The sequence below is a fragment of the Phaenicophaeus curvirostris genome, chromosome 38, assembly GCF_032191515.1.
Source record: "Phaenicophaeus curvirostris isolate KB17595 chromosome 38, BPBGC_Pcur_1.0, whole genome shotgun sequence".
NCBI lineage: Eukaryota > Metazoa > Chordata > Aves > Cuculiformes > Cuculidae > Phaenicophaeus > Phaenicophaeus curvirostris.
This window is the reverse complement of record NC_091429.1, coordinates 1,749,972-1,769,321: the sequence shown is the minus strand read 5'-3', so window position 1 is coordinate 1,769,321 and position 19,350 is coordinate 1,749,972. Positions and strand designations below refer to the sequence as shown.

At 52.6% G+C, this 19,350-nt stretch overlaps 2 protein-coding genes across 8 annotated transcripts in view; one reads left to right on the top strand and one right to left on the bottom strand.

Moving 5' to 3' along the window:
- Nucleotides 1-13,109, bottom strand: part of R3HDM2 (R3H domain containing 2) — a 56,663-nt gene extending 43,554 nt beyond the window's left edge. For 3 of the 7 annotated variants that reach the window (XM_069879647.1, XM_069879649.1, XM_069879651.1), the window contains exon 1: nucleotides 12,936-13,109. The gene's annotated coding sequence lies outside the window, so the exon portion shown is untranslated. Of the gene's footprint in view, nucleotides 1-9,270; nucleotides 9,289-12,935 lie in introns of those variants that run through there. The other 4 variants (XM_069879652.1, XM_069879650.1, XM_069879653.1 and 1 more) reach the window with 2 other exon arrangements.
- A 975-nt stretch (nucleotides 13,110-14,084) lies between these two features.
- On the top strand, nucleotides 14,085-17,664 carry LOC138732895 (inhibin beta C chain-like). The gene is made up of 2 exons (XM_069879665.1): nucleotides 14,085-14,626; nucleotides 16,372-17,664. The coding sequence occupies exons 1-2, from the start codon at nucleotides 14,281-14,283 to the stop codon at nucleotides 17,112-17,114; spliced, it is 1,089 nt and encodes a 362-aa protein (XP_069735766.1). The 5' UTR covers nucleotides 14,085-14,280; the 3' UTR covers nucleotides 17,115-17,664.
- Nucleotides 17,665-19,350: the final 1,686 nt, after the last annotated feature.

Here is a 19,350-nt window from a genome sequence, read left to right as displayed (position 1 = left end):
GGCAGACACACAACCACCACACATGGCAAGTCAAAGATCTTTCCTAAGTCCTCCAGGCCATAGGCTTGATTTGTTTTGCAAGAGCGTGGAAACAGTATAAAGGCTTCCTTGTGTTTAGAGTTAAGAAGTGGGAAGGATGAGAACTGCAGGATGGTGCTGCTGGGAGCTACCTACTCTAGCGCATCCTCTGAAAGCGGCTCCATGAACATCCAGAACCAGAGCAAGCATCCATGGAAAAGCTGAAAGCAGAATTCCCACAGCTGTGGCTGAAAGAAGCATGTTCTGGTCTTATTCATCCTTTTCCCTGGGACACGCAAATGGAAGAGAGAGGAAAACAGCCAGGATTCTTCATCAAGACTATGACCACATGAAAGACCTCCCCACGTGAAGTCCTAGAACTAGCAAGTTTCTCTTTTCAGAGAAGACCTTTGGCCTGATGAGGCTACAATAAAGGGACAAGGTCTAGACTGAAGGAAGAAAATAGCACCCGCACAGCAGAGACTTGACTCTCAAAGGCAGAGAGCAGCGAGGAGGATGACATTCTGAGGAGGACAGAGAAACCCAGGCTACCGAGAACTCTGCCTAAATAGCTTCTCCTACCACAAAAGAGACAAATTTGGCTTATGCCCACAGAAGCAGCATTCAACAGTCAAGTCCCTGGCCTACCCTGTCCTCAGCTCACCCTGCTGCTAGGAATCAGTGTCTCTGCAGGTGCTGCACAAACACACACAAACCTGCTACTCTTATAGACCCAGTACCTAAACCAGCACCAGAACAGGGCTGGGGGCCTCCTGAAATGAAGAGAAACAAAACAAGAACCCTTGAAGAAGCTCACTTGAACTGAGAGAGAAGAATTTGGAAATTAGATCATGAGGAGAACCAGTAATTCACTTCAGAGGCAACAGAAGAAGCACACTGCCCTAGATTTGGGTTTCACTTGCTTTAGAGCCTTAACTTCACAGTAATTACAGCAGCATTCTCACCGCACGCTGCAGAACATCATGCTGGCCGGCTGTTCAAAGACACTGTGCTCCTAGCAAGCTGCACCCGCTGCACTTGGGCATTTCAAACCATGCAGGGCCCAGTACGTTGCTCAACCATTCCTGGGGCTGCCTCGTCCTCTAAATTCTCCCCCTGCTTTATGCCAAGGACATCAAGGCACAGTAAGCCCCGTGTCACCAATGAGTCAGCACGCAGGAAGGCACAGCACTAGCTCCATGCCAGTAAAACATTCCCATTGTGGGAGCTGAACACAGCATCAAGCGAATTCTCTAGTTGCAGACACTTCTGGACTGACTCCCTGGAAGGGGAGGCAGGAGAAGCTGCTGCCTCTGTCCTCCCTGTCACCAACTCTAGCTGCAAAGGGACCAGGCAGCTCCTTCCTCCAGCCAGACCCTTCCCACCTCCTGTCTGGGTGGAAGGACTGCAGACTCCCCAGCTCCATTAGGAAGAAAGTCCAGAAGCAGCAGGGATGCAGAGTAGCTAAATCCGTCAGCTCAGAGGGATAAAACAAAGACAAAGGGATACAGGAGAGCCAGAAGAAAAAAGGTGGGGAAAGAAAGGGATAGCAAGAGAAATAAACGCTGCAAGATGCTCAAGGAAGAAAGGGGAAGGGCAAACAAAGTTTAGCAAGTAACTGGAAAAACCTTCTAGAGATGAAACATCTTGCAAAGGCTGTGCTGCCATCTCCAAAGGACAAGGGTGCTTGCAGTGGACATGGCAGGGAGGAACAGGGAAGAGTTTTAAATGTAGAAGAAATTACCATTTTCTACTAAGTAAAAATTAAACAGCCCCCTAACAAGAAGCTTTGAGTCAACCTCTGATGCCGTCTTCTCCTCTGCACGTGCCTGCAGACACACGCGCGTGGAGGCATCTTCTTAGGCTGAAGCCAGTCTCCAGGCAGTAAAAAAAGAATTTTTATTTTATTTTCATTTTTAAAAAGGAACCTTCCATTCAAATCTGGCTCAGCTGAGGATGTGTTATCATGGCAACCATCCCCACCCTGTCTGCCCCAGCAAGGAGAGCATTAAACACACACGGATCTGAATGATCCGACACTGGCACAGGCTACGACCCAGCTCCATCATCCCCTCCAGCACCTCTCCAAGCTGAGGCCAGTGTGATTTGACATGAACCAAATCTGTCAATGGCTCAAAACAGACACGTGGGCAATAATGAGCAGTGGAAAAAAAAAAAAAGTAGCACACTCCATTCAGCTCCAAACATTGATAAATAATTCAGGAAGAGAAATGCCGCAATACAGAGCGCAGCACAATTTAAAAATAGAACATGCGCCGATGCCAGAGGAATGGAGGGGAAGGAGAGAAAAGCAGAGAGAGGTGGCATGAACTAAAGCACATGTGTCAACAAACTAGGCAGCCCGTAGGTGCTGCAGCAACCCAGCTCCACGTATTGATCCTGGCAGATGTTTATTTGCTTCTCCTGTAAATTGGGAATCCAAAATAATTATTATTATTAACGTAGCAACAACTACCAGGGCTACCCCTTCTGGATCAGAGCCCTGCAGCAAGGCGCAGACCCCAAAAAAGAGAAGCAGCCTCCACGCTGAGGAGCAAGAAACACGTGGGTGGGAGTGGGTGCCCTGCGTGCAGACCTACCCACCCCCTCTGCGGCAGCACAGGCAGCAGGTTGAGTCCGTTGCTGGGGTGTCCTGCTCAGCTGAAAGCGCCCAGAAAGCTTGGATGACGGAGGCTGATCTTCCAGAATGGATTTTGTACGATCTGTTTTCTACTAGGGGGTGAAAGCAAAATGAACGCTAAGTGTTTCTAATGGGAAAGTTTGAACCCTTTTCTCTATTCCGCTGCTGTCTTCTAAATCCAGTTATGCTGAATTCAGACACTTCCACTCATCATTTGTCCAATCGTCCCAACATTTATATCCCACAAAATACCGGTAATATACAAAAATACATATACTGTGCAGACATCACCACTTCCCCGCTAGGCAACAAGCACAAAAAGCTCAGGAAACCATTCTCTCCAGATTCCATTGCCTTTCCTGAATTAATAACTGCACGTTAAACTAAAAACCAACAAACGTTGCGCTGATCTAAAACATCAAAGTCCCTGAATAAGTCTGTAATGTAGGTGTCACCGTATTTTTGTGGTAGGAATTAGGACACAGCAGAAGTGATCTAAGTAAGGTCAGAAAGGTCACTATCTGATTCAAGCGTTCCTCCTCTCAGCTATGGAGCCTCACACATTTCTCATTTACTATTAATTATGAAGAAGCTTTGATCACAGATAGACCCTTTACCCCAGTTTGCAACTGGGCTGCTCTGGTCCTTCCAGGGTTGGCAGAACCTGTGAAAATTCTCAGACAGCTGCTTTTTTTTCCCTTCTAGAAGTTTCAAAAAACACCACCAGAAACACACAAACCTCTACCTGCTTCCTTGCAAACAATGACACCAGTTTCCCAAGTGCTTCTAAGACAGGAAACTGCTGCTAATGAGAAAATATAGAGTAAATTTTTGGTAAGGAGGGATAATATACTATGTACAGTTAATTCAAACCCAAACAAATCTGTACAGAGAAGCTTTCCATAAATATTTTGGGTTTTTCTCATAAAACATATTATTAAAAAAAAACCTGAGACTTGAGGGAATAAACGCAAAAAAAGTCAAGTCAGTAAAAGGCCACCGAGTCAAACAGCCAAAGCTGATCCCTGCTGGTACGGAATCTCCGGTGTAAAGAGGAAATCACAAACAAGTGGCTCCTTTGGTTTCAAAAGAGATCTCCCACAATGTATTTTGCTCCAAATTAGAGCAAAGGTGAACAAAACTGTGTTACTCAGTCCTAACCACTGGCACACTGCAAGGCAACACTGACTGCTCCTCTGAGGTGCAACTGTCCTGTTACGTTACTCAACTACCAATGCAGTTTTAACTACGTGATCAGATTTAAAGTGAAACGTGAACTGCTGCTCACAAGATGCTGAAAAGAGGCTTTACAGGGAGAAGAAAAAGAAACACAAACCTGTGCTATAGCTGAAATGTTTCAGTAGACCAGCCACTCCATGAGGGGGCTCCCACCGAGGGAGCGGAGAACAGGAATGAGCACTGAGCATCCTGCAAAGCCTCTGCCTGTTTCAGCTGCCGGCAGCCAAGAAGAGCCCCGTGTTGCTGCAGAACACACACCTGCATTTACAAAGCAAACCAACAACTGCTACATTAGCTCCGATTTTAGGATTCTCCCTGCATGGTCTCAAAGCTGAGGCTTTCCCGTCCCTATTTACATGTTACACAAGCAAGGGTCACACACTGGTGTGTGGCAGCGTTGTTACCAGACACCGCTGAGTAAATAAAACTTGCACACCTGGCTCTGAGCGGCGCGAGTTATCCACGGTGCAGGCCGAGTGCTCTTACTGCCAGCCACTATTTCTGGAAAGCATGTAATGTTACTTTACGGTACTAAAGGAAGATGTAATGAAAGTAGTCCAACCGCTGCCTTGGGACCTATTAATTTTATATATATTATCAGAATGGCAGTTGCGGAAAGAATAAATCGCACAACAGCCTCAGAATGTCTAATTTCAAAGTTTTATACATTTAATATTGAAAAGCTTATAATGGCACCTGAAGTCAATCCCACATACAATGAACTTTCACACATTAAAAAGCCATTTATCCCTCAGCCCCTGACTAAAGTATTGCTTGCTCGAGGTCACAACAGGCAGCAACATCTCCCACCCTCAATGGAGAATCACAGAATCCTGGAATGGTTTAGGTTGCGAGGGATCTCAAAGCCCACCCTGTCCCATCCCTCTGCCGTTGGCAGGGACACCCTCCACTGGATCAGGTTGCTCAAAGCCCCATCCAACCTGGCCTTGAACACCTCCAGGGTAGGGGTAGCTACGACTTCTCAGGGCAACTCACCCCACTCTCCCAGGAAAACATTTCTTCCCAAGATCTCAACTAACTCTCCCCTCTTTCAGCTTCAAACTGTTCCCCATCGTCCTATCCATGCACTCCCTGATTAAAAGCACACACAGGGTTTCACACGCATCCAGGCAGTGCCAAGAAGGTGGACTGCTTCTGTAAACCCCTCATCCCTGCTCAACTGAAGTCAAACCACCTCAGCCCCAGGCGTGGTTCGACAGTGACCTGCGGGAGACAAAGTAAAGGCAGTCCCCTGCTTTTGGGAGACCCGGGAAGGGCAGTAATTCTAAAGGGAAAAAGCAACTTTGAGGCTGGAGCAGCAACACGCGTTTGTGAACACGCACAGTGTTCTGGTTCTTCATTCTCTTCTCTGCTCTCATTCTCCCCTCTCCCTCCCCAGGTCAAATCACAACAGAAGGATTGGGTTCAAATCACCCACTCATTTTGGTTTGGACATGAGGAAGCAGGCGGGACAGGATCTCGCTCCATGACAGACAGTATGCTAAAGCCTCCCAAAAGTGGTCAGTTCCTGAGACAAAGCAAAGTCCTTCTGTGACAAAGTGGCTCTTCCGTCTGAACTCGGCTCAGGAGAAATTAGTTGTTCAAAGAAAAAGATGTCAAAGCAATATAAAAATTTTAAAACTTCATTAAAAAAAAATACAAGCGAGCTGCTATAAAGAGTAGGCTGCATCTGCCCACACTCAATAATCATCACCAAAATTCACTGAGAGGCAGCGGTGACTCAGCCTGCAGTACACAAAGACAGCTTGTGCTCCCAATACATAATGAAACTGGGCTTTATACAACATCATAAATCGCATGCGCCCCATTGACAACACACATGCAGGGGAATCCCAGCATTGACAGACAGGCAGGGAATCATCAGCCCTTCCTCTTGCTGCTGCCCACACTCCAACACAAAAACGTCTCTGCAGAAGCACAGCTCACCTTGGCTTCAATCTGGGAAGTAGGTCGTGTTGTCTTCCACCTGGGTTTACTAGGACGCAGAAATCAAGTCAAATAAGAAAGGGGAGGGGAAACTAACTCTGGTCCTCAACTACATCCCACTAGCCTTCCAAATGTCATCTTCAGCTCTTTAAAACTAAAGGAAAAAAGAGAGATAAGAGAAATCTATGCCTTCTTTTATTAAATTGCTCAATTGGGTGAAAGGATTAATCACACTTCCAGTAAAAACCTTAAGGTATACGATTACTGCAGATCACCTCCTGCCTTACAGCCACACAACACACAGGGCTTTCCTACAGGCTGCACTGTCTGCCCCCACGCTCAAGATTCCACGTCTCTTAAACATGTTCCTGAGACATTGATGCTTCCAGAACAACTCCATTGCTCAGGCCTGATACAGAAGGCCACTTGGCAAATGCAAAATCCTGTTCTGTGGAATCAGGGCTCCAGCAGCACAGCACATCTGTGTTATAAACACTTCTACCTGTTCCCAGCAGGGCATCAGCCTGTGAGCCGGGAATCATAGAATCACCAGGCTGGAAAAGACCCACCGGATCATCGAGTCCAACCATTCCCATCAATCACTAACCCATGGCCCTCAGCACCTCGTCCACCCGGCCCTTAAACCCCTCCAGGGAAGGGGACTCAACCCCCTCCCTGGGCAGCCTCTGCCACTGCCCAATCACCCTTTCCATGAAAAATCTTTTCCTAATGTTCAGCCTAAACCTCCCCTGGTGGAGCTTGAGGCCATTCCCTCTTGTCCTGTCCCCTGTCACTTGGGAGAAGAGCCCAGCGCCCTCCTCTCCACAACCTCCTCTCAGGGAGTTGCAGAGAGCAATGAGGTCTCTCCTCAGCCTCCTCTTCTCAAGGCTAAACAATCCCAAGTCCCTCAGCTGCTCCTCGTAAGACTTCTTCTCCAGCGCCCTCACCAGCTTCGATGCTCTTCTCTGGACTCGCTCCAGAGCCTCAACATCCTTCTTGTGGGGAGGGGCCCAGAACTGACCCCAGGAGTCGAGGAGCGGTCTCCCCAGGGCCAAGTCCAGAGAAAAAAGAACCTCCCTGGCCCTGCTGGCCACGCCGTGTCTGATCCAAGCCAAGATGCCCTTGGCCTTCTTGGCCACCTGGACACACTGCTGGCTCATGGTCAGTTGTCTATCAATCAACACCTCCAGGTCCTCCTCCTGCAGGCAGCTTTCTAGCCACTCTTCCCCTAGCCTGTAGCTGCACAGGGTTGTTGTGCCCCAAGTGCAGGACCTGACATTTGGCCTTCTTGAACCTCTGGTCTCAGCCCATCAGTTCAGCCTGTTCAGATCCCTCTGGAGCCTCCCTGCCCTCAAGCAGACTGACACCTCCTCCCAGCTTAGTGTTGTCTGCAAACTTGCTAAGGGTACATTCAACGCCTTCATCCAGGTCATTGATAAAGATACTGAACAGGACAGGACACAGCACTGAGCCCTGGCTTTAAGCAACCTGACTCATGGAAAGATGGTGGGGGGGTGGATAAGATGATCTTTAAAAAGGTCCCTTCTGGCCCAAACCATTCTGTGATTCTAAAAGAATTTAAGCACTGAACCGAAGCTGAGCCTGGGACCAGTCCTACAGTAAGAAGTTAAAAAAATAGATATATTATTGTTTTTCTAAACCGGTGATTTCTATACCCTCCCCCTGAAAACAGGAGTTTAGAATAGCAACACTGACAATCTCAAATTTAGCAACACAAATGGCATCACTACTAAAAGGGGAACTTGATGCACGTGCACTCTGCTGAGAGGATAGGATATCACAGGCAGAACAAGAGGCACTGCAGAACAGCTGGAAGAAGGGATTTGACACGGACATTCTCTACTGCTCTGATCCACAGGCCAGCACTGAATAAGACAGTCAGCTTCTCCCACAGCCAGTTCTCTGCCATCAATACAGCAGTTTCTTTCCCTTTCAACTCAGTTAACCAGGCTCCTCTATTCCCCAAACCCTTTTTGCTACAGCCAACCCATGGCAACTACAACAGCAACAGGCAAGAACAACACAGATACTTCGATTTCTGTGAACCTGTGCAATAAAGCCGATGCTGCTTCCTACACCAACTACTCCAGGACAGAGCAGAATCCCAGGTCCTTATGCAACAGATTTCTAGCCACAAAGCATGTGACTGCAGGTAGTTTGCAAAGTTCTCTGGGTCTTGCTTTCTTTTACATCTATCTTGCTTTAGAAATCGTTTGCTTATTCCAGGCCTTAGCTTTTACTTAAGTAGAAAAGGACACGCTAAGTTGTAACGGCTTAACTCAAGGGACGATGTAACAGCTGATATGAGTCAAGCCGGTGCAGCTTTGGATACACAGAGCACACCACTCTCAGCCTTGCTTGCCAGGCTTAGCTCACACTTGTCACACAAGCCAAAAAACACATGCAGCACCATGCTGTTTAAACCAGCTACTTCACATTTCTAGTTAGATGTGATGCAGAGTACTGCAGTAAAAATAACCTAGCGCTGCTCTCTGCCACAAAGAGAACTTAAAAAACTCAAACCTAGCATAGCCCATTCTAAAATATTCACCAGCAGTGAGTCTGTAGGGAGCCAGGAGCAACTGTTTAGATAGAGAAATCCTTTATTTGCCCCAGTAAGGAATTAACTTCAACTGTCAGCATAGGATATAATTCTGTACACCACACAGCAGGTGCTGAGAAAGACCCTAGGTAATGCTGGAGCCAGAAAAACAGAGCTCATTTAATGCAAGTGCAGTGCCTGGGTATCTCAGATTGCGTCTGGGAGCCCAGGAAGCACCACTGCACAAGTGACACATGAACAGGCCAGCTCCCTCTGGCATCTCAGCATGAGACAATCCATAGGTATCCAACAAATCCTAACGCTGCAACTCACAGGATGCAAGAGGCCACAGTCTGCTAGAAGATGCTTTATGTACCAGCAAGCTGGACATACAGATTCCAAAGCATCTGCTACTTCCAGCCCCTTGAGTAGTAATCTGGGAGACTGCAGATTCTGGCCCAAACCAGCTCCAAACAACAAAGGTACCTGAGAAGGAATCTGAGCGAACTAACTAGTTCATTTAATTCCACTCTGCTGAAGGGACTACCAGCCTTGAGACTTGACCCTCAGAGGTCAGATGGCTGCAGCTCAAAGCAGCACTTCGCTAACTAGCATTACATATCTCTGAATAGAGAGACATACAGCCTCACCACAGAATGCAGCTTCTCAGGTTTGATCTGAGAAAGGTCCAAGCAAACAGGAGGAGGCCAATGCTATGAACTTGTGTGATATTGTTAAATCACTCATCTAGTTTTACCTAATTCATGCTAAGCAGGAAGCTCAAGCTGTCCCTTAGGCATCACTCAGCAAAAGCTGCAATGCCTGGTAACTAAGGGGTCAATCTGCTCCGTATCCCACTCACCTCTAGTGAACCAGTCCCCACTCACGAGCAGGGGGAGATACAAGAGAACAGATCATATCCAAGTGATGTTTCTCCTTCACAACTGGCAGGAGTCGATTTGGAAGTCCTAATCCAGCTCCTTAAAAGCCAGGTGGCTGTTTCGAGGAAAGCATCATCACTGCAAGCAACCTGTTGAGATCCATCCTCACTTGAGCAACGCCTGGAGTCTGGAGCAACGGTTTACTATCCAGTGAAGCTGCCAAACATCACACTGTCATCTTGGAGGACAGAGAAGAAGAAAATCAGTCTAAAGTCTTCCCTCATCATATAATTTGTTCCATTAAAAAAGTGAAACAAACCACTTCTTTGTAAGCGTGCATGCACACAACACCGGAATAGGTTTCCAAAGTTTTCTATGCAACTACAATCACTCTTTGCATTCCAAAGAAACAGGAAAGAACAAGGAGAAATCTTTACTAATATACATTTAGCAGCTCACAGAAAATGCAAAGAGCTGTGGATGGAGAAGGGAGATCCCAAGAGAACATCTACTAAAAAAAAAAGGGTTATGGCAAATCCCCTGTGAACTGCCATCTAGTCAGGAAGGAAGATTATGGCAAGCGTACTTGGTATGACTGAATCAAGAATTTCCAGCACAAATTCAAGGAGGAGGACACAGAGGTTACGTCAGTCATCCTTAACAGGCTATAGGCAGCCAATAGGATAGAAATAAAAAAGAATGGAGCATAAAGAATGAGAACTATATGAAGTAACCACAAAGAACCAGGCCACAGTTCTCAAAAGGAGATGGAGAACAGGTCAAGGCAAAAGACAAGACAAGTTTCTCAACAAGTACCAGTAACAGAAAACCAGAGACCGGCCACATGTGGAACTTGCCTGCATGCTGCCAGCAGGAAAAGGAGCACCAAGACAGAGATTTAGAACCAGGTCCCACTGCTCCCCATGCAGATGGAGGAAAACAGCTCTCGTGCACAACTCTTATTTGGGATATCTGTGGTCTGCAGTGCACTCTCTCTACAGTATCTGTTGTGATGCCAGTCAGCCTTCTTAGCAGAGCTGGCAAGTAAGGACAGCTCTGCTGTTCCCTGGGTCTCGAAGAAGCAGCCACAACGAAAAGCTTCTCCCCTGTAACACTTCCCTACTGTTGGGGCATAACTCTTGTAACAGCCCATCCTTTGTTTTGTGACACCCAAGCTTGGCGATAGCTCCAGCTCCCCAGCAGGTTACCTCCCTTTGCCTAATCTTCTTTCCACCACTTCTCTTCCATAACCCTTTGGGTTCTTTACACTTTTCAAGGTTTGACTTTACTCCAAAGACAGACAGTACTCTGCATTCAACAACACACGCAGGATTAAGAGCAGCTCTGCATTTACAGCTCACATCACATCTGAATCCTCTTCAGCAGAGCGGTTCAGATTCTAGGGGATCCCTTTGTATGAACACAGGGAGGAAAAGCAGCAAATGTCATGATAAAATCAAGGTTTCTTTGTACTCGCAATTCCAGCAGCATCTTTGAGCTCTAAGAAAACTAAAACCTGTCCTGGAAAGTTGGAATCTTGGCACTTCTGCCAGAAGCTTGCTTCCTGCTCCTTGCAGTGAGGCTTTTCCCCTCCCCATCCCTCTACCGAGGGATAATCAGCAGAGATGGCCAGAACTACACTTGATTTCCAACCATCTTTTATCAACACTGGAGCATCACAGAAGCATGCAGAGAACAGGCAGAGCAAAAGCAGCTGAGCTCAGCTTTTAAGCACTCAGGAGAAAAGCCACCACGTTTCTGAGCTGATTAATCTGTGTTAAGCTCATACCTACAAGCCCAGGTCATCCAGCTCAGCCAGGTGCACAGAGCAGGGTGCTCGGTTGTATCCGCAAGCTGGAAAATGAGCTCCCAGGAATAGGAACCAATGCACCCCTGTGAAAAATCTAATGCCTGTTTTAGGGGCACAATTGCACTACGTGAAACCATCGCAGACAAAAAATGTGAGGGAGATGGGACGATCCAACGTGGCCTTGAACACCTCCAGGAATGAAGGAGCCACAACTTCCCTGGGCAACCTGTTCCAGTGCCTCACCACTCTCATGGTGAAGAAATTCTTCCTTACGTCTAGTCTACATGCCTTCCCACTTTTTTTTTTTTAAATTATTACGGTTTTTTCATTAGAAGCAGGGAGTTGCCTCACAAGGAAGACTCACAGTGCAGGGGGCTACTGCATGCAGCACTGCTGAAAGGCAGAAAAGAACGAGAATGGAAACTTTATGTGCAAATTAAAATTCAAGGTGTAGAATTGGTCCGTATAGCTAGCCCTGACATCCTGCCCACTGCATGGTCACTGCTGCAGAGCAACAAGCAAACCAGAGCCCGTCTCAGCCAGGCTCACCGACAGGACAGCAAAGAGCCCACCAGACACTGGGGGGGAAACTGCGGGAGCTGTGGCAGAAAAGGGCAAATCCTAGGATAGAGAGAAATAAGAGGGGATTTATATCAACCGCCCTGCAGGACAAATAGGTGAAATAAGTCAAAATGACGCAGCTGAAGCAGAAACAAGAACAGACCTTAGAGAGATGAGAGGACTTTACCAACAAGTTCAGATCCTCTGTGACCTAAAAAAGAGCTGGAAGAGCTGCTCATCTAAGGAACAATTGTTAATAAAAGAGACAGCAGAAAACAACTGTGGTCTGCAAACCATTTTTAATGAGCTATTTACCACCTAGCCAGAGCCTTGCCCACCATTTGAGGAGCTGTTCTGGCTCCGGAGTCTTGGTGCCCTTCTGAACGCAAACACCCTTCTACTGGCAGTTACTGAAAAACAGAACATCATTGAGCCCTCTGCAAAACCAGAGGCCAGCGTAGCAGCCCAAGCCTGGGCTCTGCTTTCTCGCTCATCTCTATACAAAGAGACCAGAAAGAAAACCAACTGGAAATCAGAAAAGGCTACTGCTTATGAAAGAGGTAATCTAGATCAAATTCTACAGACAATAAAGGAAGGGATTAAAAGAGATTCACAGAATGATTGACAGAAGAGAGGTAACAATTCACCAGCTACACCTATTTCTATTTACACACCACACCGGGAGCTGAAGGCAACCACCATCAGACCCTTTCAAACAGCCCAGAGTAAGTTTTTAAGTAATATCAACTTACCTGTGAACCTGCTGCCAGAACACAGAGACTGGCAGGAGACAGAGACAACTCTGACACTTGGGCAGGCAGCCCGAACACCTACAGGTACTCAAAAAACAAAACCCTGCGAGGATTTAAACGGGTCACGGAGCAGAGAACATCGACTCACACCATCAGCCTTCCCCGGAGCACTGAGTGGCGAGCACGGGCCCTCTGAAACCCCTCCAGCACGCACCGTGGCCAAGCCAGAAAACAACCAGCTCTCCAGCATTTTCACTCCTGCTGCCACATCCCACCAGGCCCCGCAAGCAGGGCGTGTTTCTCAAAGGAAAACGCTTGCCTGCGAGGACTCCAGAAAACCTCCCTGCGCCCCTCAGGCGCTGAGACGGCCGCCTGCTCCCCTTCAACCCCGCCGGCCGGGGCTCCAGCACCCAGGAGCGCGGCCCCGGCGGGGCGGGCACCGCCGGCATCCCCACCGGCCCCGAGCCGCGGCTGAGAACCTGCCCTCCCCCCCGCCCCCGTCCTCCCCGGGCCCTTCACTCACCGGGCCGCGCCGGGCCCTGCGCCGCGGGGCCGCCGCCGCCGCCACCTCCCCGGGCCGGGCCTGGGCCAGCGCGGGCCGCCCGGGCGGGGCGGCGGAGACGGCGGGAGGGAAGGGAGACGGGGGCGGGCACGGAGGAGAAGAGGAAAGAAACGGGGGAGGAGAAGGAGGAGGAGGGGGGGGAGGGAAAAAAGAAGGAAAGCGGTGGCGGCGGCGGCAGCGCCTCCCCCGCGCCCGCGCGCGCTGCGTCACCGCGCCGTGCGTGCTGCGTCATCGCGCCGTGCGCGCTGCGTCATCGCGTCGCGCCCGCTCCGTCGCCACGGCAACGCGCGCGCCGCGGGAAGAGGGGAGGGACGCGGCAGCGCCGCCTGGCGGGGCGGGGCGGAGGGCACAGAGGGGGGCGGGGCTGACAAAGAGAGGAGGCGGGGCAAATATAGACCACGCCCACAGGGGGCGGGGCTAAGCAATACACACGCTTGCGTTCCCTGTCTCTATAAGCCACGCCCACAAGGGGCGGGGCCACAAACGAGACCACGCCCCCCACTGGCTGTACCGGGAGGAGCAGGGAGGTACCGGGGAGCAGCAGGGAGGTACCGGGGAGCAGCAGGGAGGTACCGGGGAGCATCAGGGAGGTACCGGGGAGCAGCAGGGAGGTACCGGGAAGAGCAGGGAGGTACCGGGGAGGAGCAGGGAGTTACCGGGGAGCAGCAGAGAGGTACCGGGAGGTGCAGGGAGGTACCGGGGAGGAGCAGGGAGGTACCGGGGAGCAGCAGGGAGGTACCGGGGAGCATCAGGGAGGTACCGGGAGGAGCAGGGAGGTACCGGGGAGGAGCAGGGAGGTACCGGGGAGCAGCAGGGAGGTACCGGGGAGGAGCAGGGAGGTACCGGGGAGGAGGAGGGAGGTATTGGGGGGGTGCAGGGAGGTACCGGGGAGATGCAGGGCGGTACCGGGGCGGTACAGGGCGTTACCGGGGCGGGGTTGGCACAGCCTCACCCCCAACCCCCCCCCGCCCCGGTATCACCCCCGGGGTCTCCATCTCCTGGTGTGTCACCCCCCCCCCGCCCCCCCCCTCCCCGGCCCCCCCCCCCCCCCGCCCCGAGCAGCCCCCCAGCCCCATCACCCGTCCGCTCTCTCCCCGCGGTGCCCCGGGGACGCTCCGACGGGATCACGGGGTCGTTTATCTCGCTCGGGATCAGCCAATATTTGTGGCCACGTCAGGAGAACGAGCCCTTCCCCGCGGGCAGCCCCGCTCCAGCCCAGCGCCACCGTCCCCCGCTCGCCTCCGGCTTCTCGCCATCCCGGGGGAGCTGCTGAACCCCCCCAAGCCACCACCTCGCGGTCCCCGAGATGCCCACCGTGGTGGCTTTCCTGCTCCTGAGCCTCCTGAGGATGGGGGCTGCCAAGGCCGAGCGGTGCCCGGCGTGCGGGCTGGCAGAGCTGCCCCCCTCCACCCAACGGGACGTCCTCATCGCCTTGGCCAAGCGGAGCATCCTCGCCAAGCTCCGCTTGCCCGACAGACCCAACATCACCCACCCCACGTCCAGGGGGGCTCTGACGAGCGCTCTGCGCAGGATACGGGCGCAGCGGGCGGACGCGGGCGTCTCTCCGGGGGTGCCCGGTGACGGCGGCGTCCAGCACCCGCGTCCCGCCGTGGGGCTGCAGGAATACGAGATCTTGAGCTTTGCCGAGTCAGGTCTGTACGGACCCCGTGTCTCCTGGGCCCTGGGAGGAGCCCTGACGCGGGGGGCATGGGGGGAAGGAAGGTGGGGAGAGGTTTCCTACTCTGTGTTGCCAAAGCTGGGCGCAGGGGCATCGTCCTCCCGCAAGCGACGCCGCGCTGTGCGGCGTGCTGGTCGATGAGAAGCTCGACGTGAGCCGGCAACGTGCGCTCGCAGCCCAGAAACCAACTGCGTCCTGGGCTGCGTCCAAAGCAGCGTGGGAGCAGGGAGGGAGGGGATCCTGCCCCTCTGTTCCTCTCTTGGGAGAACTTGTCCAGAGTATTGGGTCTAGTTGTGGAATCGTCAACATAAGGAGGAGATGGAGCTGTTGGAACGGGTCCAGAGGAGGCTACAGAGATTATCCGAGGGCTGGAGCACCTCCCATACAAGGACAGGCTGAGAGAGTTGGGCTTGTTCAGCCTGGAGAGGAGAAGGCTCTGAGGAGACCTTATAGAGACCTTCCAGTACCTGAAGGGGCTCCAAGAAAGCTGGGGAGGGGCTGTTCATAAAGGCTTGTGGTGATAGGACGAGGTGGAATGGGGATAAACTGGAGAGGGGCAGGTTTAGGCGAGATATAAGGAAGAATTTCTTCACTTTGAGAGTGGTGAGACTCTGGAACAGGTTGCCCAGGGAAGCTGTGGCTGCCCCATCCCTGGAGATGTTGAAGACAAGGTTGGATGGGGCTTGGAGCCCCTGATCCAGTGGAATGTCCCTGCCCATGGTATGGGTTGGAACTGGACGATCTTTAAGGTCCCTTCCAACCCAAACTCTTCTATGATTCTGTGATTCTATGGTTGTATGCACCAGGCTGGTGGGCACGCTGCTGCTGGAAGGACTGGCAATAAGACTCTCTGCATCCAGAACCTTTGCACCCAACAAGCCGCCCCTCACCACAGGCAGAGGAAACTCTAATGAGACTCAGGGCTGCTCTCATTTACATACAGGACATGCTGGGGCAAGGAGGTGGGTGCAGGAGGTGGAAATTTGTTGTGAACCCTACCTGTTTGTGCTAGAGTTGAAGGGGTTGTAGAATCACCGGGTTGGAAAGGACCCACCGGATCATCGAGTCCAACCATTCCCATCAAACACTAACCCATGTCCCTCAGCACCTCGTCCACCCGGCCCTTAAACCCCTCCAGGGAAGGGGACTCAACCCCCTCCCTGAGGGGGAGGAGGCTGAGGGGAGACCTCATTGCTCTCTGCAACTCCCTGAGAGGAGGTTGTGGAGAGGAGGGAGCTGGGCTCTTCTCCCAAGGGACAGGGGACAGGACGAGAGGGAATGGCCTCAAGCTCCACCAGGGGAAGTTCAGGCTGGACATTAGGAACAAATATTTCATGGAAAGGGTCATTGGGCAGTGTCCGAGGCTGCCCAGGGAGGTGGTTGAGTCCCCTTCCCTGGAGGGGTTTAAGGGCCGGGTGGACGAGGTGCTGAGGGCCATGGGTTAGTGATTGATGGGAATGGTTGGACTCGATGATCTGGTGGGTCTTTTCCAGCCTGGTGATTCTGTGATTCAGCACTGGGCCCAGGTGATGCTGCTTTAGAGAGGCATAAGAAGGAGGAGCAGCAGCAGTGCAGGGGGATGAGGGCCCCCTGACACCTGTACGTACCGCACCCTGCGCCCTGGTTTGGATATTTGCTCTGACTCGGTGCCCCCCAGCTACAGTAGCCCCCCCCCCTCCTCCCATCACCTCCTGACTCTGCTTTTGGTTCTGTACACAGAGTCCTCCACCTTCCGCGGCGTTCGCCTGCATTTCCACTTCACCCAAGAGCTGGCTGTGAGCACCGAGATCCTGCAAGCCACCTTCTACTTCTTCTGCGCAGTCCCCAGCCCCGGGACGCATCCCGTCACCATCAGAGTCCTGCAGACAGACCCAGCAGGGCTGAACGCGACTGTGCTCAGTGAGACACGGCTGGAGGTGCGGAGGGCTGGTTGGCTCACGCTGGACGTCGGTCAAGCCGTCCAGAGCCTCTTTGGCCAAGGGAGCCGGAGGCTTACGGTGGAGCTGGAGGTGGCAGAGGGCTGGGGCTCTCCTCTTCTGGCTGGCCACAGGGATGCCCACTGGCCATTTGTGGCAGCCCAAGCCCGGGCCAGGATGCCCCACCGGGTCCAGCGGCGCGGCATCGATTGCAGTGGGACCTCTCGGATGTGCTGCCGCAAGGAATTCTTCATGGACTTCAAGGAGATTGGCTGGGAGGACTGGATCATCCAGCCAGAGGGATACCACATGAACTACTGCGCGGGGCTCTGCCCCCTGCACATGGCTGGCAGCCCCGGCCTCGCGACGTCCTTCCACGCAGCCGTCCTCAACCTCATCAAAGCCAACAACGCGGACGCAGCCGTGGACTCCTGCTGTGTGCCCACGCAGCGTCGCCCCCTCTCTCTGCTCTACTACGACCGGGACAGCAACATCATCAAGACCGACATCCCCGACATGATTGTTGATGCCTGCGGTTGTACCTGATGCCTGGTTGTACCCGAGGGAAGCCCGAGGCATCCCTCCTCCCAGCCCCTCTCTGGCAGCGCGAGACCTGGGGAGCTGCTGAGGGAACCCTGCCGAGGGGTTTTCTCCTCCAGAGGTTGAAGCATCAAGGGTAATGCTGAATCTGCAAGTCCTCTCCTCTCTCACCTCCCACGCAGCTCTTTCTCCCCGCTTCAGATCTGCCCATGGATTCCTCTCTGCCCATGAGCCGCCGCCTCTGAGCTTGGCTCCTGGTGGACACCGGACCCTTCTGGCTGCTGGACACTGCAGAGCACAGCTCCTCAGGTGGCTCTGCGGCTTGTCCTGCGGCTGCTCCCACCCCAGTGCCGCGATGCAGCCCTCAGCGCTGCCACACCAACACCTGCTTCTCAGGTAACTGGTCCCACCTCAGGCTGCAGGGTGGGATAAAGGCTAAAAATCTGCTGTGGGGTGGCTAAGCCAGAGAGGAGAGGACTCTTCTTGGGTTGAGCGTGGTAAGGAAGGGGAATTTGATCCCAGTGGGAGGAAAGCATCCCAGCTACCAGCTATTCAATAAAAGACTTGCAACTGTAGTGTGTGCACATGTATGAATACACGTGTGCCCTGTCATTAGCCAAAACATCTTCCACCTCTCCCCAAGGGCGCAGACAGCTCCAAGGTGGCACAGAACTGCCATGTGCAGTCCTCTTCTGACCAACAACTTGGTTACAAAACCCAGGCAGCAGGATTGGCCATGGACCATCAGGATGCCCTGTGCTCAGAGACTAAAGTGCCACAGCGTGGGGGACGTGGTTTAGTGTTTGATAGGAATGGTTGGACTCGATGATCCGATGGGTCTTTTCCAACCGGGTGATGCTATGATTCTCCTGTGCTCTGCCTTTCTCGGAGGGAAGCAGATTGCCTGACTTGTCTCAACCACATCCAAGGCGTGGGCTTGTGATTCCCAATGAAGAAGGTCCCATTCCTTGCTTGGGCCAAGTTTTCAATTCCACCAAAACTACCTGCATGTGGCCATTCTTAGAATCACAGAATCATAGAATCACGAGGTTGGAAAAGACCCACTGGATCATTGAGTCCAACCATTCCCATCAATCACTAACCCATGGCCCTCAGCACCTCGTCCACCCGGCCCTTAAACCCCTCCAGGGAAGGGGACTCAACCCCCTCCCTGGGCAGCCTCGGACAGGGCCCAATGATCCTTTCCATGAATAAAGTTTTCCTAATGTCCAGCCTGACCCTCCCCCGGTGGAGCTTGAGGCCATTCCCTCTCGTCCTGTCCCCTGTCCCTTGGGAGAAGAGCCCAGCTCCCTCCTCTCCACAACCTCCTCTCAGGGAGTTGCAGAGAGCAATGAGGTCTCCCCTCAGCCTCCTCTTCTCCAGCCTAAACCCCCCCAGCTCTCTCAGCCGCTCCTCTTCTTCTCCAGCCCCCTCCCCAGCTTCCTTGCTCTTCTCTGGACTCGCTCCAGAGCCTCAACATCCTTCTTGTGGGGAGGGGCCCAGAACTGACCCCAGGATTCGAGGAGCGGTCTCCCCAGGGCCGAGGCCAGAGGGAGAAGAACCTCCCTGGCCCTGCTGGCCACGCCGGGTCTGATCCAAGCCAAGATGCCCTTGGCCTTCTTGGCCACCTGGGCCCCTGCTGGCTCCTGTTCAACCAACCCCCCCAGGTCCTTCTCCTCCAGGCAGTTTGCATCCAGGCTTCTCCTAGGCTGGAGCTGCTCAGGGTTGTTGTGCCCCAAGTGCAGGACCCGGCGTTTGGCCTCGTTAAACCTCATCCTGTTGGTCTCAGCCCATGGATCCAGCCTGTTCAGATCCCCATCCCACATCAAGACAAAACTGAGCGACTCTTCTCTGTTTTTTTAAAAGGGCAGAGGCTGCCAGGCGAGACCACCAAAGCCCACCCTTGCCTACAACCCCACACCAGCTCCCTCACTGGGGAACGATCTCTCGGTGTCTCTGGCCGGTGGCCCAGAGCAGCTGCCCCCCTCGCTGTCCGTTGCCGACCTGGCTGGCAGGAGAGCGTGACATGTCAGTGCCGTGAGAGCTGGGGACAAAGGGCAGTTCCGACACGTTGGCCCCATTACGTAATCTTAGTGTCAGGTTTTCTCCGCTACTTCCCACGTGTCGCCCGTACATGAGGGCTGAGAGAGCAGGGAGAGGGAGCTGGAGAGGGAGAAGGAGAAGGAGGTTCATGAGGCTTCTGGGGGGATCCCCTGAGGTGCATGGAGCTGGCTGAGGGGGA

What these genes read in the sequence shown, in the direction of transcription:
- LOC138732895 (XM_069879665.1), top strand. Translation starts at nt 14,281, where the DNA reads ATGCCCACCGTGGTGGCTTTCCTGCTCCTGAGCCTCCTGAGGATGGGG. An exon ending in CTTGAGCTTTGCCGAGTCAG is followed by an intron (nt 14,627 to 16,371) that starts GTCTGTACGGAC and finishes TTCTGTACACAG; the next exon opens with AGTCCTCCACCTTCCGCGGC.